At 37.1% G+C, this 19,767-nt stretch overlaps 1 protein-coding gene across 40 annotated transcripts in view; it reads right to left on the bottom strand.

Moving 5' to 3' along the window:
- The window catches only part of PCM1 (pericentriolar material 1), a 109,027-nt gene that overhangs the window by 52,831 nt on the left and 36,429 nt on the right, over positions 1 to 19,767 (bottom strand). For all 40 annotated transcript variants that reach the window (XR_004059230.1, XR_004059229.1, XM_030937377.1 and 37 more), the window contains 10 exons: positions 19,532 to 19,683; positions 19,253 to 19,382; positions 18,007 to 18,147; positions 16,889 to 17,079; positions 15,394 to 15,594; positions 13,957 to 14,176; positions 13,702 to 13,847; positions 13,009 to 13,199; positions 10,064 to 10,235; positions 7,037 to 7,395 (listed from right to left, as the gene is read on the bottom strand). Coding sequence is in view for 38 of the 40 variants with exons in the window: in XM_030937377.1 (XP_030793237.1) it covers positions 7,037 to 7,395; positions 10,064 to 10,235; positions 13,009 to 13,199; positions 13,702 to 13,847; positions 13,957 to 14,176; positions 15,394 to 15,594; positions 16,889 to 17,079; positions 18,007 to 18,147; positions 19,253 to 19,382; positions 19,532 to 19,683 (1,903 nt within the window). In the remaining 2 variants the exon portion in view is untranslated. The remainder of the gene's footprint in view (positions 1 to 7,036; positions 7,396 to 10,063; positions 10,236 to 13,008; positions 13,200 to 13,701; positions 13,848 to 13,956; positions 14,177 to 15,393; positions 15,595 to 16,888; positions 17,080 to 18,006; positions 18,148 to 19,252; positions 19,383 to 19,531; positions 19,684 to 19,767) is intronic.

Here is a 19,767-nt window from a genome sequence, read left to right as displayed (position 1 = left end):
TTCCAATATTTATTACCATTATAATTCCAATTATTTGACATAATGCTTCCCAAATAATGATAAATAATGATGGTGGTACAGAAGGAATCCCTGTTTAGTTCCTAATTGAGACAGAAATATCTCTGGAGTATTTTCATTTACAATGGTGCACACTGGCTAACAGTCTTGACTACACTTAAATAACTGCCTTTGTTTTCTTTTTTTTTTTTTTATTTTCTTTTGAGACTGAGTCTCAATCTGTTAACCAGGCTCAAGTACAGTGGCACAATCTTGGCTCATTGTAACCTCCATCTACCAGGCTCAAGCAGTCCACCTGCCTCACCCTCCCAAAGTGCTGGGATTACAGACATAACTGTCTTCTTATACCCATTTTACTTCAAATTCCCTTGAGAATAGCTTCAAATTTTATCTAATCTGCTATGATTATGACTTTTGTCCCTTTGATAGAATAAATTATGTTGACAGATTTACTGGTAACAAATCATCATTACATGTCTGAAATAAACTCTAGTGTAGATAGTCTAGAATTCTTTTGATACAATGGCAGATTCAATTTGCTAATATTTTATTTTTACTTTTGCATTTATATTAGTGAGACTGATCTACTGTTTCCTTTATTAAACTGTTCTCTCTTGTCTTTATCTTCCCTTGTATAAAAATCTCTTATGATTCATAGGTTGTTTCTTCAGGTTTCCTCAGATAGGATAAACTAGTATCTCCTTTTCATTCTGACACGTGGAGGGTCCTTTGGCTGAGTACAAGGTTCTTGAGTTGCAGTTCTTTGTTAACTGTGTAGCGTCATTCCACTTTTTTCTACTTCTACTTGTGTGGTAAGGAAGATTCCCTGGTGTTGCCCTGGTTCTTTTTCTTTGTATGCAACTTGGTCTTTCATGTGGAAGCTTAGAGGATTTTTACTCTTTCCTTGGAATTCAGGGATTTTACCAGACTCTGCATAGGTGTTTGTGTGTTTCCCTCACTTCTCTCCTGGCTAGACAACTGTCAGCTGTTCTGATCTGCAGTCTCAAGTCTTTCTTCATCCCATCTATTATTTAGTTATTGCTTGTCCACCTGTTTTTTTTTTCTCCTTTAGAACTTCTTGTAAGCCTCTAATTGTTTTCCTTTGATTTTATCTGTTAGTAGTTTCCTTCCATTTAATGACGTAATTCTTCCCCCTTGATTTTCTAGGCCAGTAATTTGGAACTTAATAGCACGTGTCCTCTTTTTCAAATAATCTAAACATTAAAACTTAAAATCATTTTTTCTCTAGTTCTAAAGAATTTGTTATAATTCAATCTGTTTATGTGCCCTTATTATTTTGTTCAGGCGTATTTGTTCAATATTTTGTTCAATAATTCTATTTTCACTAGGTTTTGCCTGTTCCGGTGGTCTACTTCTGTTTTCTCTCTGGTAACTAGGTCCCTTTTATATGCACTGTTATCTTCATTGGCCTAGTTATGACTCTTACCTTCTCTTAAGGCTAGACCCAAATGCTGGATAGCTTTAATGATGGCAAGATGAGGGTGCATGGAAGTCCCATTGCTGTGGTCAAGCAACATTTTCGCTAGCAAGTTGTCAGTCCCTCATCAAGACTATGAGAGGAATCTTCTCTACTGCTTAGTCTCTTCAGCTGCGAAGACTAATGCTCTCCCATGTCCAAAACATTGCTACTCTTGGGGGTAAGGGAAGGGTCAATAACAGGAGGAATTGCACAGATCTCCTCCATCATAGCTTTCTCCAAGAATCATGGAGATCTGACCATGCTCCTGACACTCTAGGAAAGAGCCAGCAGACCCTAAAGCCTTGGTTGCATCTTCCAGATCACTGCAGGTCTACGAATAACAAATAATTTCCCAAAACACTATCAATTTATTATCTGTGATATCCCATCTAGATTCAACCCTCCCTCTCTGTTTCCAAGGCCATCATATAAGACTTCATCATCTCAAATTTAGGTTCCAAGTTTTTTCACTGGTCTCTCAGACTAAAGTTTAGCCTCTGCCACCCAGTCTGCATGAAATTTACTGAAAGGCCTCTTGATTATTATTGATCTTAATATAAAACCAGCAATAAAGGGTATGAGTGCCAAAAGTAATATGTAAAATGACATGACTGGTAATACTATTGCTCACTTAATAACATACAATGATTCTAAAGAAAAAAATTTTAAGTATGTTATTCTAACATGAACATTTATGTAAGTCAAATTATACATTTAAATGGTGTTACCATATCAGATGAAAAATGCTGAATAAATTTTAACCAAAATTAAAATACAGGTAATGTGGTATATACAGAATTCTCATTGGGGAGTCACAATAGGTACTTTAAAAAGGCATACATACAGTCATCCTCCAAAATAGCTGAAACTGTGAGGAGAGGCAGGCTATAATTATTAAGATGCTATGAAAAGAGGAAGAAAGAAAAAAAACTATGGTTTTATATATGAGTCCCAAATTAAAAACATCAAAGGCTACATTTCCAAAGTTAAGGTACTAATGTGTGACTGAATTCTTTCTCTCTTGGATATCTTGATAGTAATCATCTGGGAAGAGTAGAATTAATGAAGGTTAACAATACTTCTGAGAAACACTGGCTAGGCCAGAAAGTGTAACAATAGCAAGAGTAACACATGATGTTCATTACTGAGGGTAACTGTGATGAGAGATAAGGATGTTATCTCCTATGCCACTTCACTACTCTTTCCCTTTCTCATTGTTTTTCTCAGCATGGGGGGCTGACATTACTAGAAGAAACAGTACTTCTACTTGGGCCTCCACTGAAGGGAAACAGATCAGCCATGGCACTCTAGAGACCTTGCACATGTGCAGAGAGGTTAAGGTCTGAATCACAGTACAAGCTGTCTTGGCAGAAGGCCACAGAATCATCCTGGAACATGCACAAGAGAGGCTTGTGAGAAGTTGCTATGTGGATGGACATTTTCCACTCACCTCCCTCTTGCCCCGGGATGTTTCTGTCAGGAGAGTTTCCCATCTCCTCTCAGGTTCTAATGAAACATTAGACCTTTCTTCCTCACCCTTGTAGAGTACATTTGCAGACTAAGAACAGGCTTAGCTGCAGTATAGCAATGATTCCTCAGCAACACGGTGTCCCACCATCCAAGGGACAATCATTAGCCAGCCCCTTTTATTTTGGTGTCACTCTTTTCAAGAGTGAAACAAGGGACACAGAGAAATGGCACCTTGGACTACTCTTTTCTCTACCTAAGTAATTAATAAATGACTAAATTCAAAAAGTCTACCGGTTGTTTACCAGCCAAATCTGTCAGGCCTTGCCTTGCCTAATGTTTCACATCCGTTTCATGTCCATCTTCATTAGTGAGCAAAAGGAAAGGGAGGAAGGAAGAAATGAAAAGATTCAAGGACAATAAGAACCCACAAGTCAGTACCTTAACAGTTCTATCCAATTTTCCAAGAAAAGGGTGAAGAAAAGCTAGGCCCCTACTCTCTAATAATATCAGAAGAGTACAGTGTAACCGAATAATACGTTTGGTAACAGAAAAACTCAGTAAGGCAGGAAATCACCTTCTACTCATAAGGTCTAAGTCTAAACTCAAGTTTAAAAGATGATTATTACATAATTTATAAATTCTTACCTCACATGCAATATGTATTTTCACATATAAAGACCTTCTAAGGATTAAAACACGTTTCCATCATGGGAAACAAAGTTAAATGAGATTTATGAAGCTAATTCTGAAAGAATGTGAACATGCACAAAAAACACATATATATTTGGATCACTCTAGTAAGTATGGGACAGTATAACTGGCTGTACCATATCTCTCAAGACAGCAATGTAATTCCCACTATGCTGAAATATTTGTCTTATCTGTTCCCAATTCCTCTCATCCTGCTTCTTTCCCACTCTATATTTTTCTTACTGTAGTAACAATTTGAAAGGGTTTCTACACTTTTCCCCACCCACCTCTATTTACCACTTCCTTTAAGATACAATAAAAATTGGCCACGCGCAGTGGCTCACACTTGTAATCCCAGCACTTTGGAAGGTCGTAGGGGGCAGATCACCTGAGGTTGGGAGTTCAAGACCAGCCTGACCAACATGGAGAAACCCCATCTCTACTGAAAATACAAAATTAGCCAGGCATGGTGGCACATGCCCGTAATCCCAGCTACTCGGGATGCTGAGGCAGGATAATTGCTTGAACACGGGAGGCAGAGGTTAAAGATACGTAAAAATCCTTTTTTCTAACAAATCTTGACCATTCCTATAGCACAAAAGGAATAAAAACCACATAAACCAGTGGTCCAGTTCAGTACTTTTCAGACTTTCAAGTACGTATCTTCATATCAAAAATCATGGCCGGGCGCGGTGGCTCAAGCCTGTAATCCCAGCACTTTGGGAGGCCAAGACGGGTGGATCATGAGGTCAGGAGATCGAGACCATGCTGGCTAACACGGTGAAACCCCGTCTCTACTAAAAAAAATACAAAAACTAGCCGGGCGAGGTGGCGGGCGCCTGTAATCCTAGCTACTCAGGAGGCTGAGGCAGGAGAATGGCATGAACCTGGGAGGCGGAGTTTGCAGTGACTGAGATTCGGCCACTGCGCTCCAGCCTGGGCGACAGAGCCAGACTCCGTCTCAAAAAAAAAAAAAAAAAAAAAAAAACTTGCTAAAATGCATATGAAAGAAAAATACATACTGATTTAGTTGGCATAAGGTGAGGCCCAAAAGCATGCATTTCTAATAATCTCCCAGATGATGTAATGCTGCTTGTCCACGGTTCAGATTTTGAATAGCAAGGATTTAGCTAATTTGATTTTACCCCATATTACTTTGGCTCTGCTATGTATAGTTTGATTCTGCTATCAAGCCTTTTGTGTGTGTGTGCCTTAAAGCAGGGCATTCACTAACAGGTGGTCTTGAACGCTTGCTGAGCAAACTGACTGTATGTTTCCAGCAGGTATTTTCATACTTCAATATGAAGGAAAAGAGTACAAAGATCAGAATGTCAATCTTTATCTTGAAGTTAAAAGGCTGAACTACGTATTTGGAAAAGTAATTCCTCAGAATAAAGGAGTTTCTGAAAACTAAAAACAGAGCAGCATTTCTAGGGTTAGGCGGTCATAACCATAAATTAGCTAAGGTTCCTCTAAAATCTGCTACTTGAAGTATAGTCCACAGACCAATATTGGCAACACAAGAGAGTCTGTTAGGAAGGCAGACTCTCAACGTCCCTTCCAAGCCAAATGAATCAAGAATCTGCACTTAAACTGTATTCCTAAGGAGATGTGTGTGAAATACTCAAGTTTAAGAAGTGTTGCCCTATCAGATTCAAATTAACTATTTGAATGAGAGGATGCTGAAATTTAAAATGTCAGTTTTTCTTCATTTATTTATACGACAAAGAGCATCTTTGTGGGGGTAAAGCACTAGGAAATAGAAAGCTCTGAGTTGCCTAACGGCCCTGTCTCAAAATGGCCATTATCTACTTAAATCTTCTCTGGTAGCACCAAGAGTAATTTTGGAAAAGCACAGTAACTTTCTGAATAGCTTCAGATTACCAATTAATTTACTAAATAAACCAGCTTCTCCTAAACCTTTATAACCAGAAAATTACTTCAAGGCTGATAATACACATGCTAAGAAAAATGTCACCCCTTTCACTACTGTTCAAATCTGCTTTTTAAACCATCAGTCAGATTCTTCACATGGGCTTCAAGGTAGGAGCCAAGGACTTCAAGGACAGATGAATTACTGAAATTTTTTAAAATGTGCCAACGTTCTCTTTTATATCTGTGGTTTTCATTAGATTTTTCAAAGGTTTCATTATCCAAAAGCGATTAATATGAAGGTTGCCAAAGTTTACAGGTGTATTTTTTTTACTACAGGATTTCTCAGGGCCTTTACTATACTTGTATGTGTTGTGAACTCCCAAGAAAGGGAGTTAGCAGCGTGCAATGCATTTCAAACTTTCTGATTATAAGCCTAGAATACTTTGTTCTTAAACATCAATTTCTTTTTTTCCAGACAGAGTCTTGCTCTGTCACCCAGGCTGGGAGTACAGTGGCATGATGTTGGCTCACTGCAACCTCTGCCTCCCAGGTTCAAGCGATTCTTGTGTCTCAGCCTCCTGAGTAGCTGGATTACAGGAACACCCACCACACCCGGCTAATTTTTGTATTTTTAGTAGAGATGGGGTTTCACCATGTTGGCCAGGCTGGTCTTGAACTCCTCATCTAAGGTGATTCACTTGCCTCAGCTTCCCAAAGTGCTGGGATTACAGGCATGAGCCACTGCACCCGGCCTTAAGCACCAAATATTATCTCCTTAAACTCAGAACAACCTTTCAAGGCCACAGCCCATCCTTTGCAAACATAAAAAGAATGTCCTTCAGCTGTAACACTGCAGATTTTAGCTAATAAAACTATTTTTAACCTAGTATACTTCGGTAAATAATTCAAAAATCACAGAAAACATATTTTTGTAAGAGGTATGAAGCTAACACCATAAATAAAACTTCACAAATTTTTTTAAAAGAACTCTGATACTCAATGGCAAGATTGAGTAAAATATAAGTTTAGCTCCAGGAGGACTAAAGCCAGCCTGTTTTGAAACTGTTTTGTCTATATGATATTCAAAAACTGCAATATATTTAGAAGCCCACTTTTCCTTAAATGCACCAATCAAGAGTCCATCTAAAAGTCATGACCAAAGAGTTGGATGCAGGATCCAATACAACAGCAAAAGAGAAAAAAGAGTAAAATGTGGGCATTTGGGCAATTTTTCAAGAACTTACAAAAGAGAAGCTTTAAGAAGCACCAAAAATAAATGCCATGTTTTACAACATTAATCCAGAAAATTAAACCCTATTTCAAATATTATTTTGTAAAAATAAAAAAAAAAAAAATTACATATAAAGGTAACTAAAAATGACTGTTCAACTAAGTCTAGCACAGCACCTGCACATCTAGCCTTTCTGAAACTATATCTCAACATGTCAAAGTGAGATTACCAACATTTACACTGATCAACATTCAACAAATTTCAACACTTACTGATGTTTTTAACTCTGCTCTTCAGCTGAGTAGAATTCCTCTTCTTACTTTTTGACTTGGGAGTTTTATCTTTAGATGCCAGGCTGGCCTGTGCAGATGCTTTTCTTGTCTTGAATGTTTTAGTCACTGTTGTTGGATCTACTGGATCAGGCATACTGCTAAAGCTTTCCAATGATTCTTCATCAAATTGGCGTCTTCTTCCGTTTGTATCTACTTGATTTTTGCGGTTACTATTTGTAGATTTTTCTACAGACACTGCAAATCCAGTCTTGATAAATGGTTTCTCTACTTCACCTTCTTGGTCATATAACCATGGTGTCCTACTGCTTTCCACCTCCTCTTCAGGCAGTTTTTTATTCCTTACCAACAAAAACAAGTTTTTATAAGTTAACAATTACAGATTTCTTTATTTACAAAAACTCCAAATATACTGAATTTATAGTCTACTCTTGAGCAGATTTAGGTGAATGAAACTGTCAACAGGCTATAGAAATGTTTTCACAAACATACACTTTAAATATGCAAATATCACATAAGCTAAGGTACTAAATTAGTTTTAATTCTGGACCCATCCCACTAAACCACTTTTACTGCCAAAGTTCCTTATCAAAGATCTAGCATTTGCAATGGAAAACAGTGGGAAAGAAAAATCAGGCTAGCTGCGATGGCTCACACCTGTAATCCCAGCACTTTGGAAGGCCGAGGCAGGAGGATTGCTTGAGCCCAGGAGTTCAAGACCAGCCTGGGCAAGACGGTGAGACACCGTTTCTACAAAAAATTTTAAAAATGAGCCAGGCACAGAGGCATGTGCCTCCAGTCCTAGACATTCAGGAGGCTGAGGCGGGAGGATCCCCTGAGCCCAGGAATTCAAGGAGGCAGCAAGCTATGATCATGCCAATTGCATTTCTGCCTGGGTAACAAAGTTAGACCCTGTCTCTAGAAAAAAACAACAAAAAGAAAAATCAAAGGAAGATGGGACATAAAAGAACAAAAAGTTGGAAGAATGGCTCAGAAAGAGCTATAGCAGAGGGCTTGGGAACATACATGGATTTGTGATCACCTAAAGCAGTTCAAGTAGAACAAGAATTTGGTGAAAACAATTGGTCATTCAACTAGTAATTTATTTCTCCACTCCTTAAGTCCATAGTTCTATTAGTCTACTGTCATTTTGCAAATTTTATCTACTGAACACTAACATCCCTTAATATTTAATAGGTACTCATCGGTCATCTAGGCTGGGGAGAAAACACATAAAACAAAGTTAAACAGGTCTGTAAAATATCTCAGAACTTTTAATATGCCAACATGCTTTATAAATCTCTTAAGAGTGCTAGTGAGCAAGAAGTCCAAAACTTTATCACAGAACCTAGTGTGAACACCACCACTGCTCCTAAGAATAGTCTGAGACAGTGACCTACAGGATTTAACTCAAGACAAGGGTTAGAAAGCTATAACTTACAGGCCAAATTCAGCCTGCTGCCTGTTTCCACATGGCCTCTAAGAGCTAAAAATGGCTTTTATATTCTTAAATAGTTGGAAGAAAAAAATTAAAATAGTTTGTGACAAATGAAAATTATATGAAATTAAAATTTCCGTGCCCATAAATAAAGTGTTATTGGAGAACACAGCCATACTCATGTTTACATATTGTCTATGGTTGCTATTGTGCAAAACTGTCACAGATGAATGGCTATGATAAACAGCATATGGCCAGCAAGGCCTAAAATACTAACTAATCTTTTATAGGAAAAGTTTTCTGACCCCTGAGTAAGACTACAGGATTTTATCTGACTTCTTATCTCTAATCATTTAATTCCGTGAAATTACAATAGTTGAGATTTTGGGAAAGGAGGCCTAATCTGAAGTAGGCCAAATATCTAAAATATTAGACATTCAGATCCATTCTAAAAAAGACATAAGTAACTAATTTAAAACCAGAGTAATTTTTTACTATCAACTATATAAAAAACATGGAAAATAATGAAGTAGGGACATTTTGGTAGGAAGGTCTATTCACTGAAGCTTTGAGTAATTGTTTACTGCTTGTGATGTATATTCATTCAACAATCATTTCTGAATAGCAACTGTGAGCAACTGTGAGCTAACACTGTGTTAGGCTTCTGACAAAAGAATACCTTTATAGAGCAACATGAGATTTAACAGGAAAAAACAGAAAAACTAAAAAAAGGAGTCAACAAAGTAAGGGATGTTGATCACAGGATTCCTAGTGGTGAATATAAAGTTGGAATTCTCAGAGTTACTGGTTAATCAAGTAAAAAAAAAAAAAAAAAAAAAAATCCCAGTTAATGATTAGGTAATTAAACAGTGTCAAAATGCTAATAGAAGAGCCTGAGACATTCCTAATCACACAGCTAAAGACAACTATAATGTGAATTATATATATTTTTACAGAGTAGGAAAGACAATCAGAGAGATACATCTGAGAGATTTTCAACTGAGCCAATCTTTCACATTCAGTCAAAAATTGTGTTTCAGAAGATTATAGCATTAAAAAATAATAAATGTAAGAAACAAAGAGGAAAAAGAAATCCTAACTATGATTAATACCACGCATCCTCAAAACTTATGAGGCAAAAGTTGCTTTTATAATCCAATAGTACTCAACATTTTATTTGAATAGGCTTTAGGAAGTGATTCTAATCAAGAGCTAGGAATCAAAAAAAGGGATCATCATTTAACAACTATCTTCTAGCAGTTAATATTAGTTTCCAACCCTAAGTCAGTGAACGGCAAACTGGTTTAACCTTAGACAGGTATCAAATCAGAGACTAAAGAAATCCTATGAGTTATGCCACATCCTTCCAAACTGAACTTTTCGTGTTCCAGGGTTACCAGGAAGTATCTGGCATCTCATCTACTGATACGTCAAAGTTTCATGTTTCCAACATCATCAAGCCAAATCATCACAAATGTCCTCCCTAGTTGCGCTTTCAAATTACATATAATTAGATGTAATCACAAAAGTCAATGTTTAAGCAATGAAAGACTATGTTTACAATCAGGTACCTTGGTTTCTCTGCTCCAATAGAGGAACTGCTTTCAAAAGGTTTTGGAAAAGCCGTATGTTCTGTTTTTCCTAAAGAATTCTGGACTAAGGGTTGCTGCTGCTCACTGGGTGTAGAGATATTCTGAGAAAAATCTCCGAAATTAGAAGGAAATAAAGGGCTGAAATTCATACCTAATCGGTAAAATCAATGGGTAAGAGAAAAATAAAGAAATGTCTTTAGCTTTAAAATGAAATTAAAAGACAGTTTTAATTAAATATGCCATTCAAATATACCAAAACAAAAAATTGTTAATTAAAAAAAAAGCTAGTATTTATCTAATCACTGTTTACAGCTCAGGCCACTATGTTTTAGGCATTGGTCAAAGACAACAAATAATCCCCACTCCCTTAAGAGCTAAAAGTTAGAAATAATAGTACCTGACATTTATCAATTACTGGGTGACACACACTACTGTAGGCACTTTACATGTTATTTGCTTTAATACTTAAAGTGTTATAAAATAGATACTGCACTCATTTTACCATTGAGAAACTAGGGTTACAGATCAAATGTCTAACAAATGAAAAAGATGGTTAGATCTCGGGTCTGCATTACTCCTATGCTTATGTTGTTTCTACTCTATTTTTATTGGGAAAGTAGAATATAATTAAATACTTACCAAATACTGTTATGAATCAGAAGTATTTGCAAAAGGCTACTAACAACGTGGGGGGAAAGAGACTGGGAAGGTTTCACAAAAATTGTACTATTTACAAACAATGAAGAGCCTTTGTATACAGTTGGTGTGGGTATGAAGTATATTTTAGTAAAAAGGAAGAGCATTTGCAATTTCTTATTACTTAAAAGTCTACTCATGTGATGTTTGCTGCCAATACTAACTGACACTCAAGAACTAAAAAGCCTGTTAAATTTGTTATGCCACACTGTCTTGAAAATCTCAGGCCGGGCGCGGTGGCTCAAGCCTGTAATCCCAGCACTTTGGGAGGCCGAGACGGGCGGATCACGAGGTCAGGAGATCGAGACCATCCTGGCTAACACGGTGAAACCCCGTCTCTACTAAAAATACAAAAACTAGCCGGGCGAGGTGGCGGGCACCTGTAGTCCCAGCTACTCGGGAGGCTGAGGCAGGAGAATGGCGTAAACCCGGGAGGCGGAGCTTGCAGTGAGCTGAGATCTGGCCATTGCACTCCAGTCCGGGCGACAGAGCGAGACTCCGCCTCAAAAAAAAAAAAAAAAAAGAAAATCTCATTAAGAAAAAAACACTGTGGTATACATACATATACACACACACATATATATACAACTATATATATACACATTGCTAAGCAAAACACTATAATACACATGTATAAGAAGTATTGAGTACATATATATTGTGATATATACACACATACACACACACACACACACACACATATATATTCACAAAGCCCCCTCAACCTTTTTTCTCCTCCTGTATTCCCTGTCAACACCTTTAACTCCTCCTCATGATTCACCTCATATAATCAATCGGTCACTTAACTTATTCACTCTATCACTAAAATGTCTTTCTGTCACTCCTTTTTCTTGATCCCTACTGACAAGGCCTAAGGCCAGGCTATCATTCTTTCCATATTATTATGACAGTCTTCTGTTCACCAGCCATATCTTCTACTCCTTTCCTCCAACTTCTGAACACTTTCACCAGTATAATCTTTCTAAAATATAAATTTCATGTTATCCCTTGCTCAGAGTCCTTCAATGGCACCCTCATCTGCAATATAAAACCGAAGCTTCTTTACACATCATAAAATGTCTCTGCCACTCTTCAACCACATCAATTACTCTTCCCCTAAATACTAGCCACGCTTAAATACCTCTAAATTCCCTGAGTGATATATTATTTCATTGCTTTATAACTCTAAGTGGTTCTATTTATTAGAAAGCCCTTTCATTTCTAATCTCTCTGGAAATAAATTCTATTCATTCTTTAGTTTAAATATCACTTTTTTTTGGGTGGGGGGGGACTGATTTGCTGACACTCCCCAGCATTTGCACCACTGTTACGGCACCCGTGGCACTGTACTGTAAGCATTCATTAATAGCATCCTCACTAGACCCTGAATTCCTTGAAGGATCAGTTACTCATCTTTAGATCCCAGTAACTCACATCGTGCCTGGTATGTAATGAGTACACAAAAAAAAAAACATCCAAAGAAAAGCTTAAGCTAAATGTGCTCTCCTTTAGTCTATTACTATCTACCTAACAAGACATGGTACTCCTCTAGAAGAGCACTGTCTTACTCATCTTTACTCTCCCAGCGTTTTACATAGTGCCTAGTATACAGCAGCCAATGAACAGGTTAATTCTCTTTCCTCTTAATAAATAGTTGAAGCAATCATTGCTAAGTAGTTTACTTAATTTCATTAGAAACCATATTATTAAAGTTTGGTTTAAAAGAAACAAAGTAGGCTGGGTGCAGTGGCTCATGCCTGTAATCCCAGCACTGTAGGAGGCCAAGGCAGGCAGATCACCTGAGGTTGGGAGTTTGAGACCAGCCTGATCAACACAGAGAAACCCCGTCTCAACTAAAAATACAAAATTAGCCAGGCGTGGTGGCACATGCCTGTAATTCCAGCTACTCGGGAGACTGAGGCAGGAGAATCCCTTGAACCTGGGAGGCAGAGGTTGCCGTGAGCCAAGATCGCGTCATTGTACTCCAGCCTGGGCAAGAAGAATGAAACTCCGCCTCAAAAAAAAAAAAATATATATATATATACACACACACACACACACACACATATATATGTACATGTGTACATATATAGAAAAGAGTTTGTAACTTTCTTTGTAAACATTCTCTACCCCATTCCAAAAGAAAATGTTAAAACATCTATGCAAGAGACAAATTATGTTCTCAAATACTGCTTTTATTTATTTTCTCTTCAGGTTAAGTCACCTACCTGGTGCAAATGATGAAAAGTTAGTAAATCCAGGTATACTGAAGAGATTTACAGGCTGTGTTGGAAAGCTGAAAGGACAAAATAGACTGGGAGAAGGAGGGTGCGATGCACTACTGCCTCTTTCCTTGCTTCCAGGCTTTTCTGGATGCTGATTTTGTTGGCGCATAAGCTCATTTAACATTTGTTTCAACCTACAAAAATTTAAGTCAGTAATCTAAAAATCAGTTATATTACCATATATAAAGTACATTCAGGAAGAATACATGTAAAAAATGATTCAAAAGCATGCAGACAAACTGCTCTGATACTATAATAATATGTGCTTGGTCTAGAGGCTTAATTCAGTAACCTTCCCTCTGGAACAAGAAATGAACTTAGTACTTCTGTCCGACAGTCAGTAACACTCTTAAGAAACTCACTTTTTTGTTTGTTTATAGCTTCACTGTGGTACAATTTACACACCATAAAATTTGCCAAAATGTAAGTGTAAAATTTAGTAACAAATTTATAAAAACAGAAATCCATGGTATTAAAGGGAAATATAAGGCAAATCACCACTCATAAAATTCTCAAGGGACGGAGAACGTCCAAATATGCAATTTGGTCTTGCTCTTCTCTCCCAGAAGCTAATTGTAAAACCTTTGCTCAATGTTAGCTCTTATACAGTCGCAATACTTCTAAGAAACAGATTACCTCTGAACATTATTCTGTTGCCATGTTAGCTGAGTGTAGCACTGGTTCAACTGGTGCATTATGAAGTGTACTTGAGGAGATGCAACATTGCTGGGCATAACACTGTAAGGACCCGTGAGAAGAGTTTGTAGCAGACAAGATAGAGTCTATTGAAAGAAAATGTTTGTTAATAGTTACTGATGACTTGAGAAAAATTTGTATTGCTTCAAAAGTTATAAAAATAGAAGAAAAATACACTTTCACAGCAAATTTTACCTGCTGGTCTTGCATCAAAGTCTGACAAATATTGACACTAAAATCAAGCTGTTTCTTCAGCTGATTGATTTGTTCTTGCCATTGTTCTTTCTCTTCTACATAAGACAGCTCTGACACCCAACGAAGGTTTTCTTGCCGTTGCATGCTGATATTCTGTTGCCTTGTCTTGGCTAAAGGACGGTAATTTTCATCTGCTGAAAAAGGGCAATTGTTCTTCCACCTAACAAAAGATTGAAAGCATTAAGTCATCACACATAATAATTTGGTTTTAAAAATACAGCAATAAACTCTGATACTCTGGCCTATGGGCCAATATTCTCTTTTAAATTCAAAGAATATATAAAGTATTAAAAAATATAGAGGGGGGAGAAAGTCCAGATCTTTAGCTTTGTACAATTATCAGTTTTCATTAGTTTCCAGTCTTTCTCATTAATGTTTTTACACAGAAGTGTCCATATAATTAAGTATTCTGCAAAATAAAAATATTCATTATGTCACAAGTACTTTTCCATTCTTCATGCTTTCAGTTCGACCACATAGCATTTCATCAAGTGGACTACTGTATCTACTTCACCATCTTTAATTCACGAAAAAATTTTCAGTTATAATTATTAGTAACAATGTAATAGTATCTTTGTTGACAGACCCTTTTCACTATCTACAATTTGTTATTTTTGGTTAATTCTCAACAACACAAGTGAAGACTGATCCAGTTTACCTGCATCTATTGGAACAACATTCTTGTAGTATAATAAAGTATCTATCTGTTCTTTGTGCCTGGTTCCTAGCACAGAGTTCGTAAAACCCTTGGAATCTCCCAAGTGACAGTGTCTTCTGTTATCCATAACAAGCCCCTTCAACCAGATCTGAATTTTTGCTAATGAGACCAATCACCAACAATCAACAATTTTCTCAATTGTGCCTAAGCAATGAAATCTCCTAAAAAACCCTAAACAGAGTTCAGCCAGCTTCTGGGTCAATGAACACATCGAAGTGCTGGGGAGGGTGGGACACAGAGGAAAGCATGGAAGCTCTGCACACCTGCCCAAAACATACATTGTTCTAATGCACCTCTTCCATTTGGCTGTTCAGAATCCTTTATAAGAAATGAGAAAACGTAAGTGTTTTCCTGTATTTCGTGAGTTGTTCTAGCAAACCTGAAGGGGGTTGCAGGAACTCCCAAATTTCTAGCCATGTTGGACAGAAGTGTGGGTAACGTGGGGACCAAGTACTTGAAATTGAAGTCTGAAGTGAGGGCAGTCTTACCGAACTGAGCCCCTTAACTTGCGGAGTCTGCACTAACTGAATAGTTAGTGTAAAAACTGAACTGAATTGTACGACATTCAGTTGGCTTGGAGAATTGCAGAAGTGCTTGCTGTCAGTCAAAAAGACCTGGACCTCTGGAATTAAGCACAAAATTAAAATACTGAAACTAACCTATTTTTAGTTTCCTTTCCACTGTAGGAGTTATGATTTACACTGTTAGAAGGATACACAGAAAAGTTATCGTTGGAACTGGCATCTTGCTCTTCTTCCTCCTCTTCATCTGTCCGAACAATTCCTTCAGAAAGGTAACCGTCTTCATCTCCTTCTTCATCTAGTGCACACTGGGTAGACCCTCCCCAAGTTGCCATTGTTCTAGTGATTAAGAGACATAAAACAGATGTCATTCTGGAGATAAGCTAAATACTCTGCCACCTACTATGTGCTAAACATTGTTTCAAACATAAATATACATGTCTGTATATAAAATTTCATTTAATCACAGGAACTATGCTATGGGTGGCACTCTCCCTATTGCTGTTAAATAGAATATGTTTAGTTTGCCTTTCTGAAAACAATTCTTCAAACAAATTTAAATAATCATCATATCCCCTGGGACTATTTCTCAAAGTTAAACTGCCCTTAACTTTTCCCTGAGGGAGTTTTCAAGATCAGTGCCATTCAGCAGATCTTTGAATAATTATGGCAATAATCTGTATCTGTACTATCCAATACAGCAGATGCCAGGTACACATGGCTACTGAGCACTTAAAATGTAGCTAATATGACTGAGAAAATAAATTTTTAATTTCATTTGATTTAAATTTAAATAACTACGTATATCTAGTGGCTGCCATACTGGACAGCAAAACTCCAGACCAATGATTCTGAAACCAGATGCTCATCAAAACTATCTGAAGAACTCTGCAGAGGAACAGAGGTGTAGTACCCAGAACAGAATAAAATATTGAAGATACAGTCTGATCAGTAAAATGCATATTGGGACTCCAAAAATATAAGTAGTTCATCTGAGAAGAGAGTAGGGCTTGGTGCAAAATTCCAGAAATTCCAGAAATGCCGTCTGAGGATATCAAAAGGGAAGGTCATGAACACATCTAAATTTCAGTATTTTAGATATGGGTATTACCATATAGCTAAATAATTCACTGATCTTACAGACGACCAACTCTTAGAAATATTCTAAATATGGACATTTTAAACTGAAATCTTAAAACTAAATTATTATTATACTATAAAAACTAAATTATTATTATAATAAAATGATCCTTAAGAACCTTACAAACAGCAGATACTCAATTTAAGCAAAAAACTGTTTATTTCTGGCTCGACAAAAAAGCACCACAAAATATCAAGTGTTTTCTTTTTATAAACTTAAGAAAATAAGGCTTATACACACAAGAAAATCTACATCACCATTTGATCAAGTGCCATAGTAATTTTAAGACAAAAGAGAAAGCTGATGCTACAAGAAGTCATAATAGAAAGTGGATGGATTCAGTTAACTTGGGTCACAAAGGTGGTAGTTAAATAGTAGCCTCACTGAAATAGATTTGTGCTGTGGTGTAGAGGAGAAATGTGGCTGCCTAGCCTACAGGTCAATCTTTGGCAGGTGACGTTTTTAGAAAAGTGATTTATGCAGCTCTCTTACTTTTCTGTTCTACTTTGCTGAGGAGTACATAGATTCTCAGATCCATCACTTCTCAATGACACAGCCACTGGAGATGCAGTTTCAGCTAGACCTTGCCTCCTCTGATGTTCAGCCATCAGAGCTTCAAGCTGCTTTCTTCTCTGTCGCAGCTCTTCCCTCAACATTTCATGTCTTCTCATTTCTGACCACAACTATTTTTTTTAAGAAACCAGAGTTAAGTAAATATTTGGATTTGCTGTAACTTAAAAGAGTAAAAGACTGATAATATTGTCAGTATCAACAAAGCTTTCTCTTCTCATTCTCTCCTTTCCACAGTAAGATGTCCATAAAAGTTAAAATAATAATTTAGTTATGAATACAAAAAAATTAGGCAATCTTTTTTTTTTTTTTTTCGGAGACAGAGTCTTACTCTGTCACCTGGGCTAGAGTGCAGTGGCGTGATCTCGGCTCACTGCAACCTCTGCTTCTCAGATTCAAGTGATTCTCCTGCCTCAACAGGTGCCCACCACTACGCCCAGCTCATTTTTTTGTATTTTTTAATAGAGACAGGGTATCACCGTGTTGGCCAGGCTGGTCTTGAACTCCTGACCTCATGATCTGCCCACCTCGGCCTCCCAAAGTGCTAGGATTATAGGTGTGAGCCACCACACCTGGCCTATTGATTCTTAATAGAAACAAGTAGAATGCAAATATACTTTAGAAATTATTTAGGAAAAATTATATTTTCTACAAATTACATATAAATAAAATATCAAAGGACAGGTCTAACTGAAATGATTACTATTTGTTGCAACTACTCCTGTATATATTTCTGCCAAATATTTATTAATAAAGAACACAAATATTTTTAAAAGATAATTACTTTTTAGAAGTTATCAAAAACTTATTTTTCAATTAAAGTTTAAAAACCAAAATGTTTTGTCTTTTTTATATTCTTATAATCTACAATCACATTTTTGTGTCTACTAAAAAAGGCACAAAACAGACTACCATTTACAAACATGTTTCAGGGATATTCAGTTTCCTTTCTTAAGATGTGCCTTACTGAAGAACAAAAAAAAAAAGAGGAAAAAAAAAAAAAGACTAACTCAGGAACAACAGAGTACAATTTACAATACCTCATTATCTACTATTGAAGAATCTTCAGGCTCAAAAACAGATTTGCTTGTACTGGTCTCGTGTTGATTAACAGTTGGGGTGGAAGTAACAGCTGGCATATATTTTTTGGTGGGACAATTACCCGCACTAGCAGCTGACAGCTAAAAAGGAATTCACAAAAAAAGTTACAAGGAATTAAAGCAATTATATTAATTTAATAAAAGCAGGTACTTTAAATATGGCACTAGGGCTCTAGCGCCATATTTAATCTGCTATCAGACCCCAATTACCATCATCATCCAGATAACTTGAAATAAGAAAACAAAGATGAAAACACAAACTGAGGCTGACAAACACAAGCCCTCAGGAACAACAGAAACAATAGGGATAAAACATAATGGAAAATTTTGTATACTCAACCCAACTTTGCAACTTATTTCTCTAGACAGTATTTAGATTGGAGACAAGGAGAGAAAAAGGATTAAAGTAGGAAAGGCAAGGGTTTAGAAAATAAACACATTTGATGTGTTTTCCTTTCTTTGAAAACACAACCTAACTGAAGATAAAGCTACCCAATAAACTCTGGGAAAATATCAGAAGGAATTATTATCCCCTTCCCATATTATTAACTGATTATTTGATATCATCAAAGATATCTTTTCTTTTTTGTTTTGTTTTTTTTTTTGTTTGTTTGTTTCTTTTTGAGACTGAGTCTTGCTCTGTCGCCCAGGCTGGAGTACAGTGGCGAGATCTTGGCTCACTGCAAGCTCTGCTTCCTGGGTTCAGGCCATTCTCCTGACTCAGCCTCCCAAGTAGGTGGGACTACAGGCACCCGCCACGACGTCTGGCTAATTTTTTTTGTATCTTACAGAAATATTCTCTTATACAGAAAATAAGAGGCCAGGCACAGTGGCTCACACCTGTAATCCCAGCACTTTGGGAGGCTGAAGTGGGCAGATCATGCGGTCTGGAGATCGAGACCTTCCTGGCTAACACAGTGAAAGCCCGACTCTACAAAAAATACAAATAATTAGCCAGGTGTGGTGGTGGGTGCCTGTAGTCCCAGCTACTCAGGAGGCTGAGGCAGGAGAATGACGCAAACCTGGGAGGCAGAGCTTGCAGAGAGCTGAGATCGCACCACTGCACTCCAGCCTGGGCAATAGAGCGAGATTCTCTATCAAAAAAAAAAGAAAGAAGAGTACTTTCAGTTGACATCAGGTTTTAAACATCTTTTTTTAGACAAGTAGAAATAAATTTCATAATTACCTGTAAGTCAGGGCATGCCATTTGCAAGGCTTGAATTTTCTCCTGAATGTCAATCAGTTTCTTTCTTTCTTCCTGCAACTGTTTTAGCTCTCTCTGTTGCTGCTGTAGTTTAGCCTCATAAAATTTCTCTCTACAATTAAATTGACATTATATTTATGGACTCCAATAAAATCTGATGAAGCATTAGGCACAACGTAACACAGTACCTAGCTGAGTACCTTCTCCAAAACAGGCACTAAATTTTTATTATATTAAATGAAGGCCAAAAGCTTAACATACCTCGTCTTTTCATTTACTCCAGTATCTTTCTGTATTTTATTGGCATTTCCTCTAGGGTTATTTGAATTTTGCTTGGTGTCTTCTTCTGCTGGGTAGAAGTCATCCAAATTTGATGTATTGGCAGAGATAACTCCTTGAGCTGCATCATCATCCTGAAAGAGCATCTTTACATTAAAACAATCTTGATACCTAAAGACATTATTCAATTCACACCTTAGTAAATACCACTGGTCTGT

This window comes from Rhinopithecus roxellana, chromosome 9 (genome assembly GCF_007565055.1).
Source record: "Rhinopithecus roxellana isolate Shanxi Qingling chromosome 9, ASM756505v1, whole genome shotgun sequence".
Lineage (NCBI taxonomy): Eukaryota > Metazoa > Chordata > Mammalia > Primates > Cercopithecidae > Rhinopithecus > Rhinopithecus roxellana.
This window is presented reverse-complemented; position numbering and strand designations above follow the sequence as displayed.